The sequence below is a fragment of the Terrapene carolina genome, unplaced genomic scaffold (assembly GCF_002925995.2).
Source record: "Terrapene carolina triunguis isolate 2854851 unplaced genomic scaffold, T_m_triunguis-2.0 Scaffold714, whole genome shotgun sequence".
In the NCBI taxonomy this organism is placed as follows: domain Eukaryota; kingdom Metazoa; phylum Chordata; order Testudines; family Emydidae; genus Terrapene; species Terrapene triunguis.
In genome coordinates, this window is record NW_020665065.1 from 3,611,829 (window position 1) to 3,626,982 (window position 15,154).

General features: G+C 43.4%; 1 protein-coding gene across 2 annotated transcripts in view; it reads left to right on the forward strand.

The window, feature by feature from the left end:
• Window positions 1-15,154, forward strand: part of MEGF6 (multiple EGF like domains 6) — a 238,803-nt gene that overhangs the window by 42,300 nt on the left and 181,349 nt on the right. For both annotated transcript variants that reach the window (XM_026659934.2, XM_026659935.2), the window contains exon 4: window positions 6,249-6,353. In XM_026659934.2, the coding sequence (XP_026515719.1) occupies window positions 6,249-6,353 (105 nt within the window). The remainder of the gene's footprint in view (window positions 1-6,248; window positions 6,354-15,154) is intronic.

The following is a 15,154-nucleotide window of genomic DNA, read 5'->3' on the forward strand; positions in this document are numbered from 1 at the left end:
TTACACAATTCTGTCCAGATTAATTTTATCCTAGTGGGAGGTATTAACTAATTATTTTGTGCTTAGGTAAATCCTAGGAATCAGACATTTAATGGGGAAAGAACCTTCCCCATTTTTATGCTCAGTTTCATTTTCTCACCTGCTAGAATGGTGATGCTGTGACTATCCAGTAGAAAGTAGTTTCTGCTGATTTAAATAAAAACCAAACCCTCCAAATTCTTGACAATGCCTACTTATGAAATAGTTAAGACCCTTAGTGCTATACTATCCTGTACAGTCATAGTTCTGGCTATTTTGCCTAACTGTGGGGAATAACCTCGGCAGTTTAGTTCATCCCCAGAGGACTAATAGAGACAGTATCAAATCTTCTTTTAATTTTGACTCTGTCCAGTCATATTAACCCACAAGCAAGTAGATGATATCATTGGTGCCATGTTTTCTATCACCCAGCCAGCAAAGCAGCTAGGAGTATCTGCGTTTCTCTAAAAACTCAGTATTTGCTCAGTAAACACTAACACTAGCTCTGCTGTTTATGCATTATGTTGAGCAAATAATTTGCAATGAGAGTTAAACACACTGGGTTTGTCAGTGGAAAGCAGCAAGTTGAGAACAGGGTTCCATTGGAATTCCAAAAGAAGAAGTTGGAGAAACAGAGAATTAATTGCATATTTAATCTCTGGTTCTCAGGGACAAAATATCCTGAGCCTTGAAAGAGAAGGTTTAATAGTTATTATATAGCAGTCTTCCTGCTGCAAGATGCAGGAGTCCATCCACTCTGATGTAATTGGTCTTTCACGCATCCCACTCGGGGACGGTTTGATGTTTTGGGGGAGTATAATTTTCTTGATTTGTTAACCAGTTATTTTTCAGCAACACTTTTCACTCAGAAACTAGCTGTCTGCAGGGGCTGGGAAGGGAAGTGCAGCTTTTCAGGTCTCGGTCTCTGGTTCAAATGATTCCCTAGCTGGTAGTGACTGAAAGTTTTTGCCATCTAATATCTGATCTGTGTGAACTGGTGAAGTCAGTCCAGTTGCCAATCTACAGGTATTCACATTGCAGTTAACAATTAGATGATCCCCACCTCTTGTTTGTTGGCACTTTCAACAGAAAGGGCCAGGGAGTGAGTGGTCCATGAAGATGAATATATCCAGTTACCCCCTAGAGACGTTCCCTCAAGGACAGGGCTAGTTCTGAGAGTAAATAACCGAGGTAATTCACTGGTAGAGGAAATAGCTGTTGTTTATGTTAAAACAAATGAACAAAAATAATGATTGCATATGGATTCATTCAACCAGAAATATGGGGGACAGATTCCAGAAGTGGACATACGTTCCCAATAACAATAAGAAGAAATGCAAAAGGAAATTAAGATTTTATTGAAAGATGGAATCAGAAAATGAGACCATATGAAGACTAACCAGAAAAAGCCCCAGTGCCAGACAGGAAACAGGGGAGATACACTCCCTCCTTTCCAGACTCATTGTAACCACTCAATACATTGTCAAAAGTGTGTAGAGGAAGTGCTGGGAGTCTGCTTGGGAACCATACTGGATACGCTGATCAGACACAGGCTAACGGAGCACCTGGAATGTTAGCATTTCATTATGATGGATTCTCAAAAGGTAGATCACACCTAACAATTCTAATGCATTTTTTTGGAGGGAAAGCAGCAAAGAATTGCCAGGAAAAGCAGCTGTGGATACAAATTTACCTCTGCTTTAGGAAAGGGTTGATGGAGAGTTGTACAAAGAACTAATCAAAAAGTCGTAAATGAAACATATTGCATTGCATTTTAAGGTGCATTAAAGAGCGAATGTACTTGTATATAATTATTCCTAATCAGTACTGTGGAGTTAGTCAAATCATCATGAAAACCATCCTAATCTTCATTACTTAAATGGGTCCTCCTTTTTACCAGACTCTGCTAACAAAAAAGCTGTAGCATCATTACAGTAAAATATAAAATAACTATTCATAACGAACAGTTCACCAAATTCAGTAATATTTTCTGTTCATAAATGATCAGCAAATGGCCAGATTTGTATAAATGTTTGTTTAAGATTTCCAGCAAAAAGGATTAAGTGACTATATTTTTGCCTATGGATTTCTCATGAACCATTTGCTGTGACTACTGCTTAGAGTATTCGCTATTTGTACTGTGTGATTGGTCACCTACGTAATATGGTAATGTTTCTGCTCTCTGATTGAATGTCTCCCCAAATCATGAAGAGCTTTCAGGATGGCCGCACAAACAGTTTTGTAGTATGGGTACCTATTGGTGGTGTTATACATATATGTATGCTGCATATATACATTTGATGGAATAATGAATACCCAAAGCAATAGCCTTGGTGTAAGTCATCTGTAAGGAATGATACTTCTTTGTTGGAAAACTTCAAACCATTACATAAATCTGGCTGTTTGCAGATAATTCATGGAGAGAAAACATTGCTAAAGTTGTTGAACAAATTGTTATGAAGAGTTCATCCAGCTCAAGTAGATTCCAAGACTTTGTGTTCCCTACAGCTTTTTAGTGGCAGTGAGGCATTATTAAAACTAGGGCTGACTTTCAAATCTCACCTTTTTTTAGTTATGTAAAAAAAGAATTTTTACATATAATACAGAATTCCAGACCTTGAAAATTCTAGACAGTGGAGATTAACATTTTACTTATTATAAGCCCCAAATCTCAGAGCATCATCTGTTTAAGTATCCGTTGTAGAGTAGTTTCCAGAGTACCTGTGAAGTTACTTATTATTTAGTTTTCCCCTGGGTTCCAGTTCAACACCTGTTTAATCAATGAAAGGATCTCTCTGAAGCTTTGACGGGACACATTTCAAACAGGAACACATGCTGCCTCTCTCTGTGCTGAGCTGCACATGTGTCAGCAGAGCAGTGTGATGGAGCCATGAGATCGCTTTGCTCTGAAATTTGGAACTGGACCAGCAATCAGATGATACATCTCTAAAAATGTATGAAATGAGCTCCTAATTGAACCGTAAAGCAAAGAATTTGCTATTGAAGGCACAGAGGGAGCAGGAATGTGGGGCTATTTGGAGAAGTATCATCACTTCCATCAAGGAAGGCTGAATGCACAAGGAATGGCACCAAGGACATCATGTTAGAAAAATTCTGGAGGGGGGCGGGCAAAGTTGTGCAGCATCCTCGCTTCTGTCTCCCTGTTGAGGCTGCAGCTGCTTATTGGGGTTAGCGGGCCAGGCCTATCCCAGGGAGTGGGGTGGTGGGCTGAGGGGTGTCTCACTGATGGCTGTCCCAGGGCAGGGATCAGGGTCCGGTTCACTCCATGATAAGCTTGTCCCAGGCCACTGTTGCTGCTTCCTGTCGGCTGTTGGGGAGCGGGGAGGCTCTGACAATGCTGTGATTAGGAGCCCCATTCTGCCCTGCAGTGAACACTGCAGCACCGACTGGGGAGGAGCTATGGAAAGTTGGTGGGGGCGGTTGTTCCCGCAGTATCGCACTGTCTGGCTGGGGGAGAAGTCCAGGCACACAGACACAGATGGTTGCAAGGGTAAAATTTTCAAAAGCACCTAAATCCTATTTTCAGAAGTGAATGAGGCACTTGGAAACCTAAGTGCCTTAGTCATTTTTGATAATGGGACGTAGGGTCCTAAGTCATGTACGGGTTTTTGAAAATGTTAACCCAAGACTGTTCTGTTGGCAGAGCTGTGGTAGCATCCGCTTCACACACTGTAGCAGCAGCCTCAGGGTTCTCAGGATACCACTCTCTGGTGGCCCTAAAGCCTGGCCCAAGCCTCACAATGGCAAGTGCCACGTAAACAACTTGCTAATGCACATAATTTGCATAGTATAGAAATGATTATGAACATCATAAATCTAATGTCTCGTCTACTTTAAAGTGTAAGATCCTAGGGGCAGGAACCTAGTTTTATTTCTGTTTAGCGCAACGCACACCAAGGTGCTATCTGGAAAAATAAGAACTCTGCATTTCTATTGTTCCTTTCATTTGACAGTCTCAAAGCACTTATTAAGCCACATACCATCCCAGTGAATTAGGTCAGAAATACATGAAGATCACTTCAGTCACTGCTGAAACACAGCTAACTCTAGGCTGGAAGGCAGCAGTTAGCACGCAGCAACACTATGGAGATGTTTAGAAGAGGAAGTGAAGAAGAAAATCCTATCCAACTGAAACTGCATGAGGCATTTCAGGGGCAGAGTGTATTTATACCTGAGCTGGGGGTTTGGCCAGGATGCTGAGTTTTTAATAGTGAAGGTGCAGGCAGCGCTGAATAAGGGTCATGCCCTTCTCCTTGGGAGGAGTCGCAGAATAGCAGTACTTTTGGAGGGCTGTACATGTCTCATTCATTTGACCTTAAGCTCCACTGCAGAATGCCCTAAAGCCATTTAGCTGGCTGAAATCTGCCAGCCTGCTGTTATGCACAGAATTCAGGAAGTTTACAAAAGATAGGGAGAGCTACTTGCTGTCATCGACTCTGTGTTCAGTGCAATGGTTTCTGGTACTGTGCAGATGGACCTTGTCCAGGGAAACAACTGGCTTTTATAAACCCCGGGCCTTCATAAAAATGCCCCTTTGGATTCTCACTATTTTACTGTAATTACATTGGATGAGCTACAACTTTGAGCAAAACGTGTTTCAGACCAAGCTGATTTTAATGGTCCTTTTAGAAACAAAATGTTGGTTATGTGATTATGCCATAGGATATGTTACTTTCCGTAAGCTTGTTCCACAGAATACACTTAATTCATGTATAGCCAGATCTGGAGAGGTGCTTAGGATCTGCAAGTTGTGGATGCTCAGCCCCTCCCAGAATTTGTCCCTTACAAACTTTATCTAAAGAGTAATACTTTGCACTTTCCTAGTATCTTTCATCCAAGTATCTCAAAGCATTTTACAAGTGACCTAATGAGCGGTGCCTCTCGAAACCTGTGTGAGATGGGTCAGTAGTATTGTCTTCGTTTTGCAGATAGAGAAACTAAAGTTCTGACAGATGAAGTAACTTGCCCAATGACAGAGCCAGGAGTAGAACTTTTCTCATTCCAAGCCTCATGCTTTCTACACTGGAGCTTAATCCCCCACAAATGCCGATATGAATCAAATGCACTTGAGAGATGATACTAAGTGCTTGTTTCTCTCTTTGTGGGCAGCCCTCACTTTGAAGGGAACTGAAAGGCTTTTTAACTGTGACAAGTATAAGGTTTTCTGTTGAAGTCACTAGCCCCTTAGTACAGGGTAAGGAATGCAAGGAATGTAGTTCCTGGCTGCTGCTTTTGGCATTAGTGATGTCAGCCATTGTTGCAGGAGCAACACGGAACAGAACCCTGGACTCTCATTTTTGGCAGATAAATAAATCAGGGAAAGATTGTTCAAAGAATGTGTTTGAAAAAGAATGTATAATTTTAAAAAGTTCATTTGTGTTCCGTGATTGGGGATCGTGGACAGGTTAAACACTGATTAATTGAAAGAAAAAAACCTGATGTTTGAGATTTTTCTCATTTATAAGATTCAAGCCTCTCTCCATCCCTGGAATTATTGCCGCTTTCTAGAAATCCTTTGCTAAAGTGGAGCTTGCCTAGCAGAGGAAGAATCAGGGCAGTGCCACCTTCTTCATCCTAATGATCCCACTTTTAACTTAACCCAGTTGTTGTAAATTACAGCACATATTCTTTCCTCTGGATCCCCTTGTATTCTACAAGCTAAGTAGGGTTATTCTGGGTCAGCACTGAGATGGGGTACCTCCAAGGAACACCCATCTGGAGGCACTGTAGAAAGTGATGTTGATGATTCAGTAAGTGGCATTGTTTCTTCTGATTCAGTTAGGAATTAATGCCCCAGATTGGATATAAGGAAATCACTGGTGCTGGATAAATCACCTTTCAGATGAGGCATAAAACAGTCATTAAAGACCCCTTGGTGCTTTGTAAGACTGGAGTTTAAAACCTCAGTACCCCTCCCCCCTCCCTCCATGTTTCAGTTTGGGTAAATGCTTCGAATGCAAACATGGTCACGAGGTCAGATATTCTTTCTCTCCTGTCCTGGATTTCTGGGGACTCTTTTTGTGTGCTATTAAACTGCTGCTCTGATTTAATCCACAGGGGGATGCATTTTGGGGTTGGTTGTGTATTGGTTGTATATCTATTTACGTTTATAATGGGCTCTGGGAGCCTTCATGATGAATGGACGTTGAAGTTAATTTAATGTGTGTACAATTATGATCTCATGTTGTTCCTTCTTCCCTCCCCTTCAGCTGTCTGCAATTATGGAGTTTGTTTCAATGGAGGAAACTGCATGGAAGGATCTTCTCAGCTCTGTCGCTGCCCTTCTGGTTTCCAGGGACCCCGCTGTCAGTATGGTGAGTAGCCTTTCCAGACCCTTACCTTAAACCTTCCTCCTACATATTCTGAATTTAAAGCCGAGGGAGCAGGCGATGAAGGATGTTTTCCCTGATGTTTGCTTCCTGACCCCAGCATCCTTTATCTTTGCAAGCTGCAGTTTTATCTGCACAGCTCCATTAATTTGCTCTACACATATTCTGGCTCCTGTTTGTTATGTTTTGAGACTGGGATGTTTGGGAAGGAAGTGCTTGTCATGACTTGCTGTGAATACAGCCCTATCTCTCCATAATATACAGTACAATGGCCTTTATTCCTGGCCACCACCAGCAGAAGTGGTTTGTTGGAATCAGAGAAGGAAGCTGATTAAAGTTGCGTTGAACAAAGCAACCCTGGGGTCGTTTCCTGTGAACTGAACCTTTAGCCATTGGACAAAAGCCAGAGGGAGCCCAGCAGTAGCCCGTCGCCATTGGAAGGGGACAGCAATGGTTAAGCTATTTCTAGCAAGGGTGTCAGCACATGTTTTCACATGTAGATGTTGTTTAAACATTGACAGAGTCTACATCAGAAAGGACTAGCTAGAGCTGTTATGTCCTCTGTCAGGTCTTACTCGTTTTGAACTGTTAAACTTTGTGTAATTAGCTCCTAACACAATACACACATTCTCTCTTGTGAAGGTTATTGAACTTCTTATGTTATCCAATTCAAACTCTTCTTGTTGGCTGATATGCTATTCGGTAGCAAGCTGCGGCTGGAGAGCAGGCCAAAAACTCTGAGCGCTACTCTAGACCTAATTTATACAAAACAAACGTGTAAGAACAATGTACATTGTATTATTCCTAAGGGGTCTTGGGAATGTCCATCCGTAACATCCAATCAATCAACACATTTATTTGGTTGGCAGTTTGGAAAATGTGCCATGATATAACGATTAATCACAGTGCATTGCAAATCTTTTACAACAAATTAAAAACCAATAATAAGTATATTTTTTTCACAATGCATAATTAATTGTGCAATTCATGACCATTAGATATCACTGTGGCCAAGACCTTAGTAGTAGTCAAAATGGGATTGGACATTTATATGAATAATTAGATAATCCTCAATTACATCAGCTAGGAATAGAAACTTTTGTGTGTCAGTGTATAGCCAATCATTATTTGAAAGGAAGAAGTTTCCTCTATGGGCAGGTTATTTGATAATTGCCCACTAATGGGTTTTGTGCACCTTCCTCTGAAGTATTTGGCATAGATCACTGTCCGAGAGTACTGTAGTAGACAGTTGGGACTCAGGGCATATGTAACCCGCAATCTCAGATTGCGGCGTGTATAGAAATACACAAGCTAACTTTAATCCAGCAGTGGAGTCATGGTAGCACAGGCGTCAGTGCAGGTTAGCTCAGAGGTGGGCAAACTACGGCCTGCCAGCCACATCCGGCTCGTGGGATCGTCCTGCCCAGCCCTGGAGCTCCCAGCCGGGGAGGCTAGCCCCCGGCCCCTCCCCTGCTATCCCCCCTTCCCCGCAGCCTCAGATCGCCGTGCCGCCAGCGCTCTGGGCAGCGGGGCTGCGAGCTCCTGCCGGGCAGTGCTGGCTCTGGCCTGGCGACGCGGCTGCCAGTCCTGGTGCTCTGAGCGGTATGGTAAGGGGGTGGGGAGCGGGGGGGTTGGATAAGGGGCAGAGGGTCCCAGGAGGCAGTCAGGGGACAGGGAGCAGGGGGTGGTTGAATGGGGCAGAGGCTTGGGGGGGGGAGTGGTCGGGACGAGGAGCAGGGGGGGTTGGATAGGGTGTGGGAGTCCCTGGGGGGCCTGTCAGGGGGCGGGGATAGGGGGTGGGGCAGTCGGGATAGGAATCAGGGGGGGTTGGATAGGGGGAAGGGGGCCAGGCTGTTTGGGGAGGCACCGCCTTCCCTACCCGGCCCTCTGTACAGTTTCGGAACCTTGATGTGGCCCTCAGGCCAAAAAGTTTGCCCACCCCTGGGTTAGCTGCTTGAGTAATTACCCAGAGTTCTAGGTGGGCTTGTACAGCCTGCACTGAAGTCTGTGCTACAATGACTTTGCTGCTGTTCATTCCCTAGTTGTATTAAAGCTGTACACGAGCTGCAGTCACGCCCTGGGATTCCAGCGTGGACGTACTCAAAGTGAAGGAGTTCTGCTATATTTTTCTTTCTTTGATGAATTTAAGGAAGGTGGAAAATTCAAGTAAGTATTATTTCCTTCCTGTTTTAGAACCATTGGGCGGGGGGAAGAGTTTGGTCTCTCTACCCCAGATTGTTGATTAGCCATGGTAAAGGGTTGGTCTTAGCCCAGTGAGAAGGGCTGATCAGCCATTTAAGAAGGGCTGGACATGGGGGAAGATCTGGGGTTGGGAGGACACAGTTACGCTTCAGCCTTTGTGGCCGGAATGCATAGAAGAGGACTGGGGAAACAGGGCAGTTTGCTACGTTCCTAAATTGTTGTACTAGTTCTGTTGCTGCAGAATAAATGAACAGCTTAATGCTGCACTTTGAAGAGGGCAAGGTGACGAGTTCCCACCATTCTGGTGCGCCAGAAAGCACCTAATTACCTGGTATGGTGGCCAGCGAGGTTTCAGCTGCTGGGTCAGCATGTTAGAGCCGATTTTTTCATGCCACATCTATTGTAAGGAACTTTAATTATTGTTACAGGTATCAATTAAGAAGTGCGTAAAAGGCTTTAAGTCTCATTCAGATAATCCTGTTAAAAAAAAAAAACCCTGGTTTGCTCTCATTCAGAAATGCAATTTCAGGTTAATCAAGAAACTCTTTGCTGCTTTAAGAGTTTGTTGTCAACGTTAGATTGTGTTTTCAGCTGGCTCTGTATCCATCCTGGACAGTCAGGAGGAGTGGGAGTGTTTTCCACCAGAGAATCTGAGCCTTCCTTTGGGCTTGACTGGACGGTGGAACAGCCAGTGCATGTTGAGTTGGCATGTGATCCTTTATCTGATGGCCACCCCATTTGCCTGGTGTAAAATACCCACATAGGGGGAGAGCCAAGTTCCTTGGGAATTGAAATAGGAATTTCTTCAAAGGCCCAGGTGTGCCGGCAGCAACCCTTTGCTGCTGCTATTTTGCTGAAGGGCATCCCAGCCTGAATTATTTTCTGAAATGGAGACTTCATTTGGGAACAAGTGGCCTCTTGAACCTGGAGCCCAGTGCTCTGTTGCTGACGGACTGCCTGCAGAGTCAGTAGCAAGGGTAGGGCGGTGCTGCTGGAATACTGTGCCCAACACAAATACGTCCTCCTGTGTTTCATTGTGTGCACGGGGATGCTGGAAGCTGACTGCACAGCCTTACCCCCTCGGCAGAGAAAATAAAGCAACAAGATGCTCGCTCCCTAGGCCCTGGTGGAAGAGAACAGAACCGCTCCAACTTGTTTGTGGCTTCTCTGATGAGCTGATTTTTAACAGTCGAGTACAGAAGAATCAAAGGCATTGGTACAATACAAAGTGGGGATACTGTCTGTGGAAATGTACTAACAGAAGTTTAACCAACTAGGAAACCGGTGTGAATCAAGCCTTTTAAAAACAACGGAGTGAAAGGTGCCATATGAACAGCCTGCTGAGCCGGGGTGAAATTCTGGCCCCACTGAAGTCAAGAGCAAAACTCCCATTGACTTCAGTGGAGGCAGAATTTCACTTCCGGGTTCTTCATTGCTCTGTAGCCTAGGTTTAGCACAGCCAGCAGTGGTGCAAACCTCCCTCATGCTGTTCCGCCACTGTTCTGACTGTATTTACTGTATGATAAAAATTGAGTCTGTGCCTCATGAAATCTGTAAGGATACTGTTGAGGCTGTGCCAGGAGAGTACCGATTACACTGCTACTCGTGATGCAGACACTTCTCTGTTAGGCGGTAGACTGCGTCCACTAGCTAATTTCACGTAGTCCTTTAAAATGGCAATGACTCTCATTCACTACAGAATAAAGGTTCTGTCTCCCATTACCAATTCATCTTAGACATCCAGTCCTTGGTTTTAAGTCTCTTTTTTCCCCCTTATTGATCTTCTTGACGCTGTTGAAGAGTTTGCGGTTTTGGTTACCCAGACCCTTTTAGCCCTGACTGCATTCACATGACCTAGGGCTGACGGAGAGCCTATGCCAAGCCTCTCTGCACCATACATTGCATGCCCTGAATGAAACTTTGAGATTACATCTCTCACATGAAGATAAGCACTGGGTAGCGTAAATTGAAAGGGCAAAGGTATCAAGTTTTTCCCAAAGAGGCCAGAATTTCTAGTCAGAACATGACATCTTTTCATCTGTTTTGTCAATCATAGCTGAAAGTTCATTTTAATAATGAGCTGCATGCCAGCTGGAAATGTCACGAAGTATATTTAGACATACAGTATGATTCTGCACATAGTTCAGTGCAAAAGCTTTAACTATTGTTGAAGCCAAGTTTGGCTTATTGACTAGCAAGGCAAAAGGGAGCTAAGATCCAGAGTCCAACAGCCTAGCCATGCTTTCTAACCTCACCTAATGGTATGGCTAGGAACCATTCAAAACAAAGGCGAGGCTGAGTTTCGTGTGTGAAGTAACACTCCAGAGCACATGGATTTTGTGAGGTACTAGATTTCAGTTGTGTGTGTCTTCTCTACAAGAGGCATGCACAGTGACGGAGATCACACACACATCTGGTCTCCTGCATGGCAGAGCAGGGCATTAACCACTAGCACCATGCTGCACTGATCACACAAGGGCACATTTTGCCACCTATGAGCTTAAATTGGACTACTGCCCTGAAGAGTAGTAGTACTCAGTGGGAGTAAGGGTGGCAGACCTTACTCTTGACCCACACTGAGGCATGAAATCACTACTTTAGAGTGTCCCATACTTTGCGCCTTGTTTTTCTGTACAGGGGAGAGGATTTGTTTCCCACACCAGTTCTTACATGTCACCACTGCACTTTCACTGCAAAGCCACAGCAAGGCAAATGTTATAGCGTGGCGCATGACATCACCTCCAGATTCATCGTCCTTCTATCTAACACATTTTCAAAGAAATCATCAGGCAGTAGTGACAGATGAAAGCACACAGGGTGGCCTATCCTGTTATAGTTTTTTTTTTCTTTTTTCTTTTTCTTAAAGTCCTCCTATCATAGAGAGACACTTCATTTCATGGGCTGTTAGCAACATGATGCTGGTAATTTAACATCTGCTCTTGCGTGCTGTTTTGAATATAATCCTGCAGGGGGCTGTCATATGTTTCATAGCGTGGATAGAGTACAGAACGGTGTGAATTTTCTTGAGCCATGTTTTTTGTTTCATGTTGCATTGGGGCAGATGTGGAAAATTTTTTTATAGCCACTCCAAATTCTGCTGACAAAGCTGGTACAGAACTTGATTGTCACAGCTTCTCCCTTCCTGTATTTGCCTGCAGGAAACTCAGTATTCCAGTTTTAACCTGTTGATCACTTAACATTCTGGGGCAGGGTCAAGATTAAATCCAAATTTTAGTGTAAGAAGAAAAAGGGTTTGGTGTACAAATCATTTACAATCTACGTTGCTGTTTTTGTTTTTGAAGCTAACGCATATTTCCAAAATACCCAACAGTAAATTTTTTTTATAATGATATAGCCCCAGGGAATAATCTGTGCATGCAGTTATTCTTTAACATCTACCATTCCAATCCACTTGTTAACCTTTCTGTTTATCTCTCACTCTCTACACGAGGAGGTATCAGAAGAGAGCTAATTCACAGGTGATGTACTCACGACAGACAGCTTTGGTATGCGTGTGTGAAAGAGAGATTAGTTTCCTTTGGAAGTAAACATTCCTTAAAGAGTCATTTGCAATTTTTTTTCATATCTTCCCTCACACAAAATAATAAAAATAAATGCAGGGAGCCTTCCCATATAGAACCTGGGAAATATCAAGCATTGCCACATTTGTAAATGTTTAACAAATGCCTAAATTATAATTGATTGCAGCTTTAAAAATAAACAGCATATTTTCTGGTACCCCAAAATAGTATTGTCTGACAAAAAGGGGGAAATGATTGGTTTATTTTGGAGAGAGAGAAAATACATCTGTAAATTCCACTAACGTACCCCCCTTGAAGAAAGGGCCTGAAGTCAATGCTTTAGGCTTTAAAAGGTCAAACTTTGTAGTGCTGGAGATTAGCCTTTATTTTCCTTCTCTGTAAAGCTTTTGCACGAACAGCATGAGACAGAAAGGGAAGGACAATAGTAGCTTGTGTTAGAGGCACACTCAACACCCTGTGCCTTATTCAGACACTTCTATGGGGCTGGTCAGGGAAGAAACAATGACCTTTACAAAGGAGGAAAAACAGCACAGAGCAATCGAACCATAAATCACTTATCATCCCAGTTAAACCAGTTTAGTTTTAGTTTTCCCATGATCGTAACAGATTTGCAGGCAAGCAGAAGCATCTGCTGGAAAGGGGCACTTCTCACGCAAATAACGAGCAGCCATTAGTGAGTGGGAGTGGAAATTATGGTCACCCATTAAACGCTAGTGCTGGGTCAACCTCCAAAGGGCCAGTTCGGACAAAGCATTCTTAATAAAAATGCCTCTCCCAAGTGTCTGAGCTGCTAAGGAGTGCAAAATTGGGTGGGAAATCTTGCAGAAACAGGCCAATTTGACAAGATTTCCTGTCCAGCTCTCTGTCAGGTTGAGTACCCTGGGAGAACAGTCTTTCTGGTGGCAGTTCAGGATTTATTTCTGGACAGAACCAGAAAGCAAAGAAGCAACCACAAAAACAAAAAAATCAAAGGGAAAAATGTTACCCAAGCTTTTCTGTTGAACCTTACAAATGGTTTGCTTCAGATTGTGCTTTGAATGGCGGTTCAGAGAATTCACTCGTCTGTAATTATGTTGTTAAATTTTAAATAACTCTCCAAAATGCAAAATACTAGGTAGTCAGCTCACGGGCTGGTGTATTATTGCAGCATAGCTTCATTGATGTCCACAGAGGGAGGCTGAGTTATACCAGCTGAGGAAGTGGCCCAGAATGTGCAAAAGGCAAAGTGTTGCATCCCCAAAGCTATCCTTCACTGAAATTAAAGAGAGAGAAAACCTGTTACTTTGGAATAAGCTAATTAAAGAAAAGTGGAGAGGAGAATGTGGAGTATGGTGGGTAAATCATTCTTCATGGCCCTTACTCTGTCTATAGAACATTCATTTTTAATTTCCGTTGTAAAACAGCAGAACCCAATTGAATTGAGTGGATTGTTTTTTGTTTGCTTCCTCAAATTATTTTAATTCCCAAGTGAAGCGTGTCTCAAAGCGCATGGCAGGAGCAACCTCCTAACATCCCATTCTGCCAAGATAGCTGTGTACTGTTCGTTAGTCCTACGGTTCATAAACTTTCCAAAGGCACAGTCATCCTGCTCCTTACAGGGAATCCATCCTGACATGAATGTCTGCTCACGTCAAGGGTTCGGAGGAAGTGGCAGGACTTTTGAAAGCTCAGACCTAAACAGGAAATGCTGCATTGTTTATGACTTCTATTGTTTCCCTGTTCTTATATTCAAGTAGCGGAAGATGTAAGGTAACCAGTGCTGAATTTGGATCCTGAGTGAATTCTAAGAAAAGGACTAGAGGGTGAACTTGTGAAATTCCAAGACCCTGGAGGAGTTTGCACGAATAAATGGTAACAACATAGGTCTCAATAGTGCAAGGTGACAAGTGTTTCCTGACAGATACTGAGCTCCCTCAATTTCGTTGGGAAGTTAAGGATCCTCAGTACCTCATCGAATCAGGCCCATAGTGTTCTGTTAACATCAAAGGATTCTGAGGTTCAAGTGGGATAAGGACCCAAAAGAAACTATTTTGGGCTGGAAATCTCCTGAGAACCGACTCTCGTGAGCTTTTCAGCAACGGGGTCAAACAAAAAGATAAACTGCTTTTCACAGCATATTTCCATTTCAGAGCCAAAATCAGGAAGCACAAAAAAAGGCACACAGACATTCTTGTTTTAAGTTACGTAGGTTTATTGCGTGAAGGGAAAAGGCACTATGAGCGTGAAGTAAGATAAACCCAAGACAGGCAGGCACTGTATGAAGCCAGGTTGATCGTCTGTTTTAAAGTTACCTCAATTTTATCAACTATTAAAAAGCGTTAAAGCTTGATTCACATTTTAAGTAAAGTTTCGGCCTTGTTTTTACTTTATCCCAACTGGCTCTTCTGTCTCAAATGGTGCTCAATTATCTATCTAACAGTAGATAATCTTGCTGCAAGGCTGCCTGAGGTGAAGGGGAAATACACTCACATAAAAGGTAACTAATGGATAGGAACTAAAGTGCCTGTTTGAAACCCTTAGACACCCGCTCATCATGTGTTGACAGCAAGCTGCATTCCTGAAATGGCAAGGTGTAGATCAGTTCTTGTAATGCCAGGCTTGAGGTCCAAAAGATTTTGTGATTGCTCCTTACTTAAGGGTATGTCTACACTGTCAGAGTTAAAGCGCCACTCACTGTGGTCAGCACCTCTGTGAAAGGCTCAAGCAATCTTGTGTCTTAGCTACTACGCATGGTGAGATCAACGTCGCACTCCTCTTGCCTTTGTAGTTTAAGGAATAACTCCACTGCCACTCGTGACGTGTTAATCCAAGCGAGCAGCATATTGGTCAACAATGCGGGATCCATTCCCGCAGGCCGAAGAGGCAGAGCGCGCAGTACGCAAACTGTTGAAAGATGGCGCCAAATGCAGACAGAAGCACAGGGATTGCTGGGATGCGAAGCAATGCATCAACGGGGCATTGGGACAGGACCCAGAATGCCCCGCGACCACCTCCGCCTTCCCACAACAATTAGCGGCAGAAGAGGAAGAGATGCTCTGTGGG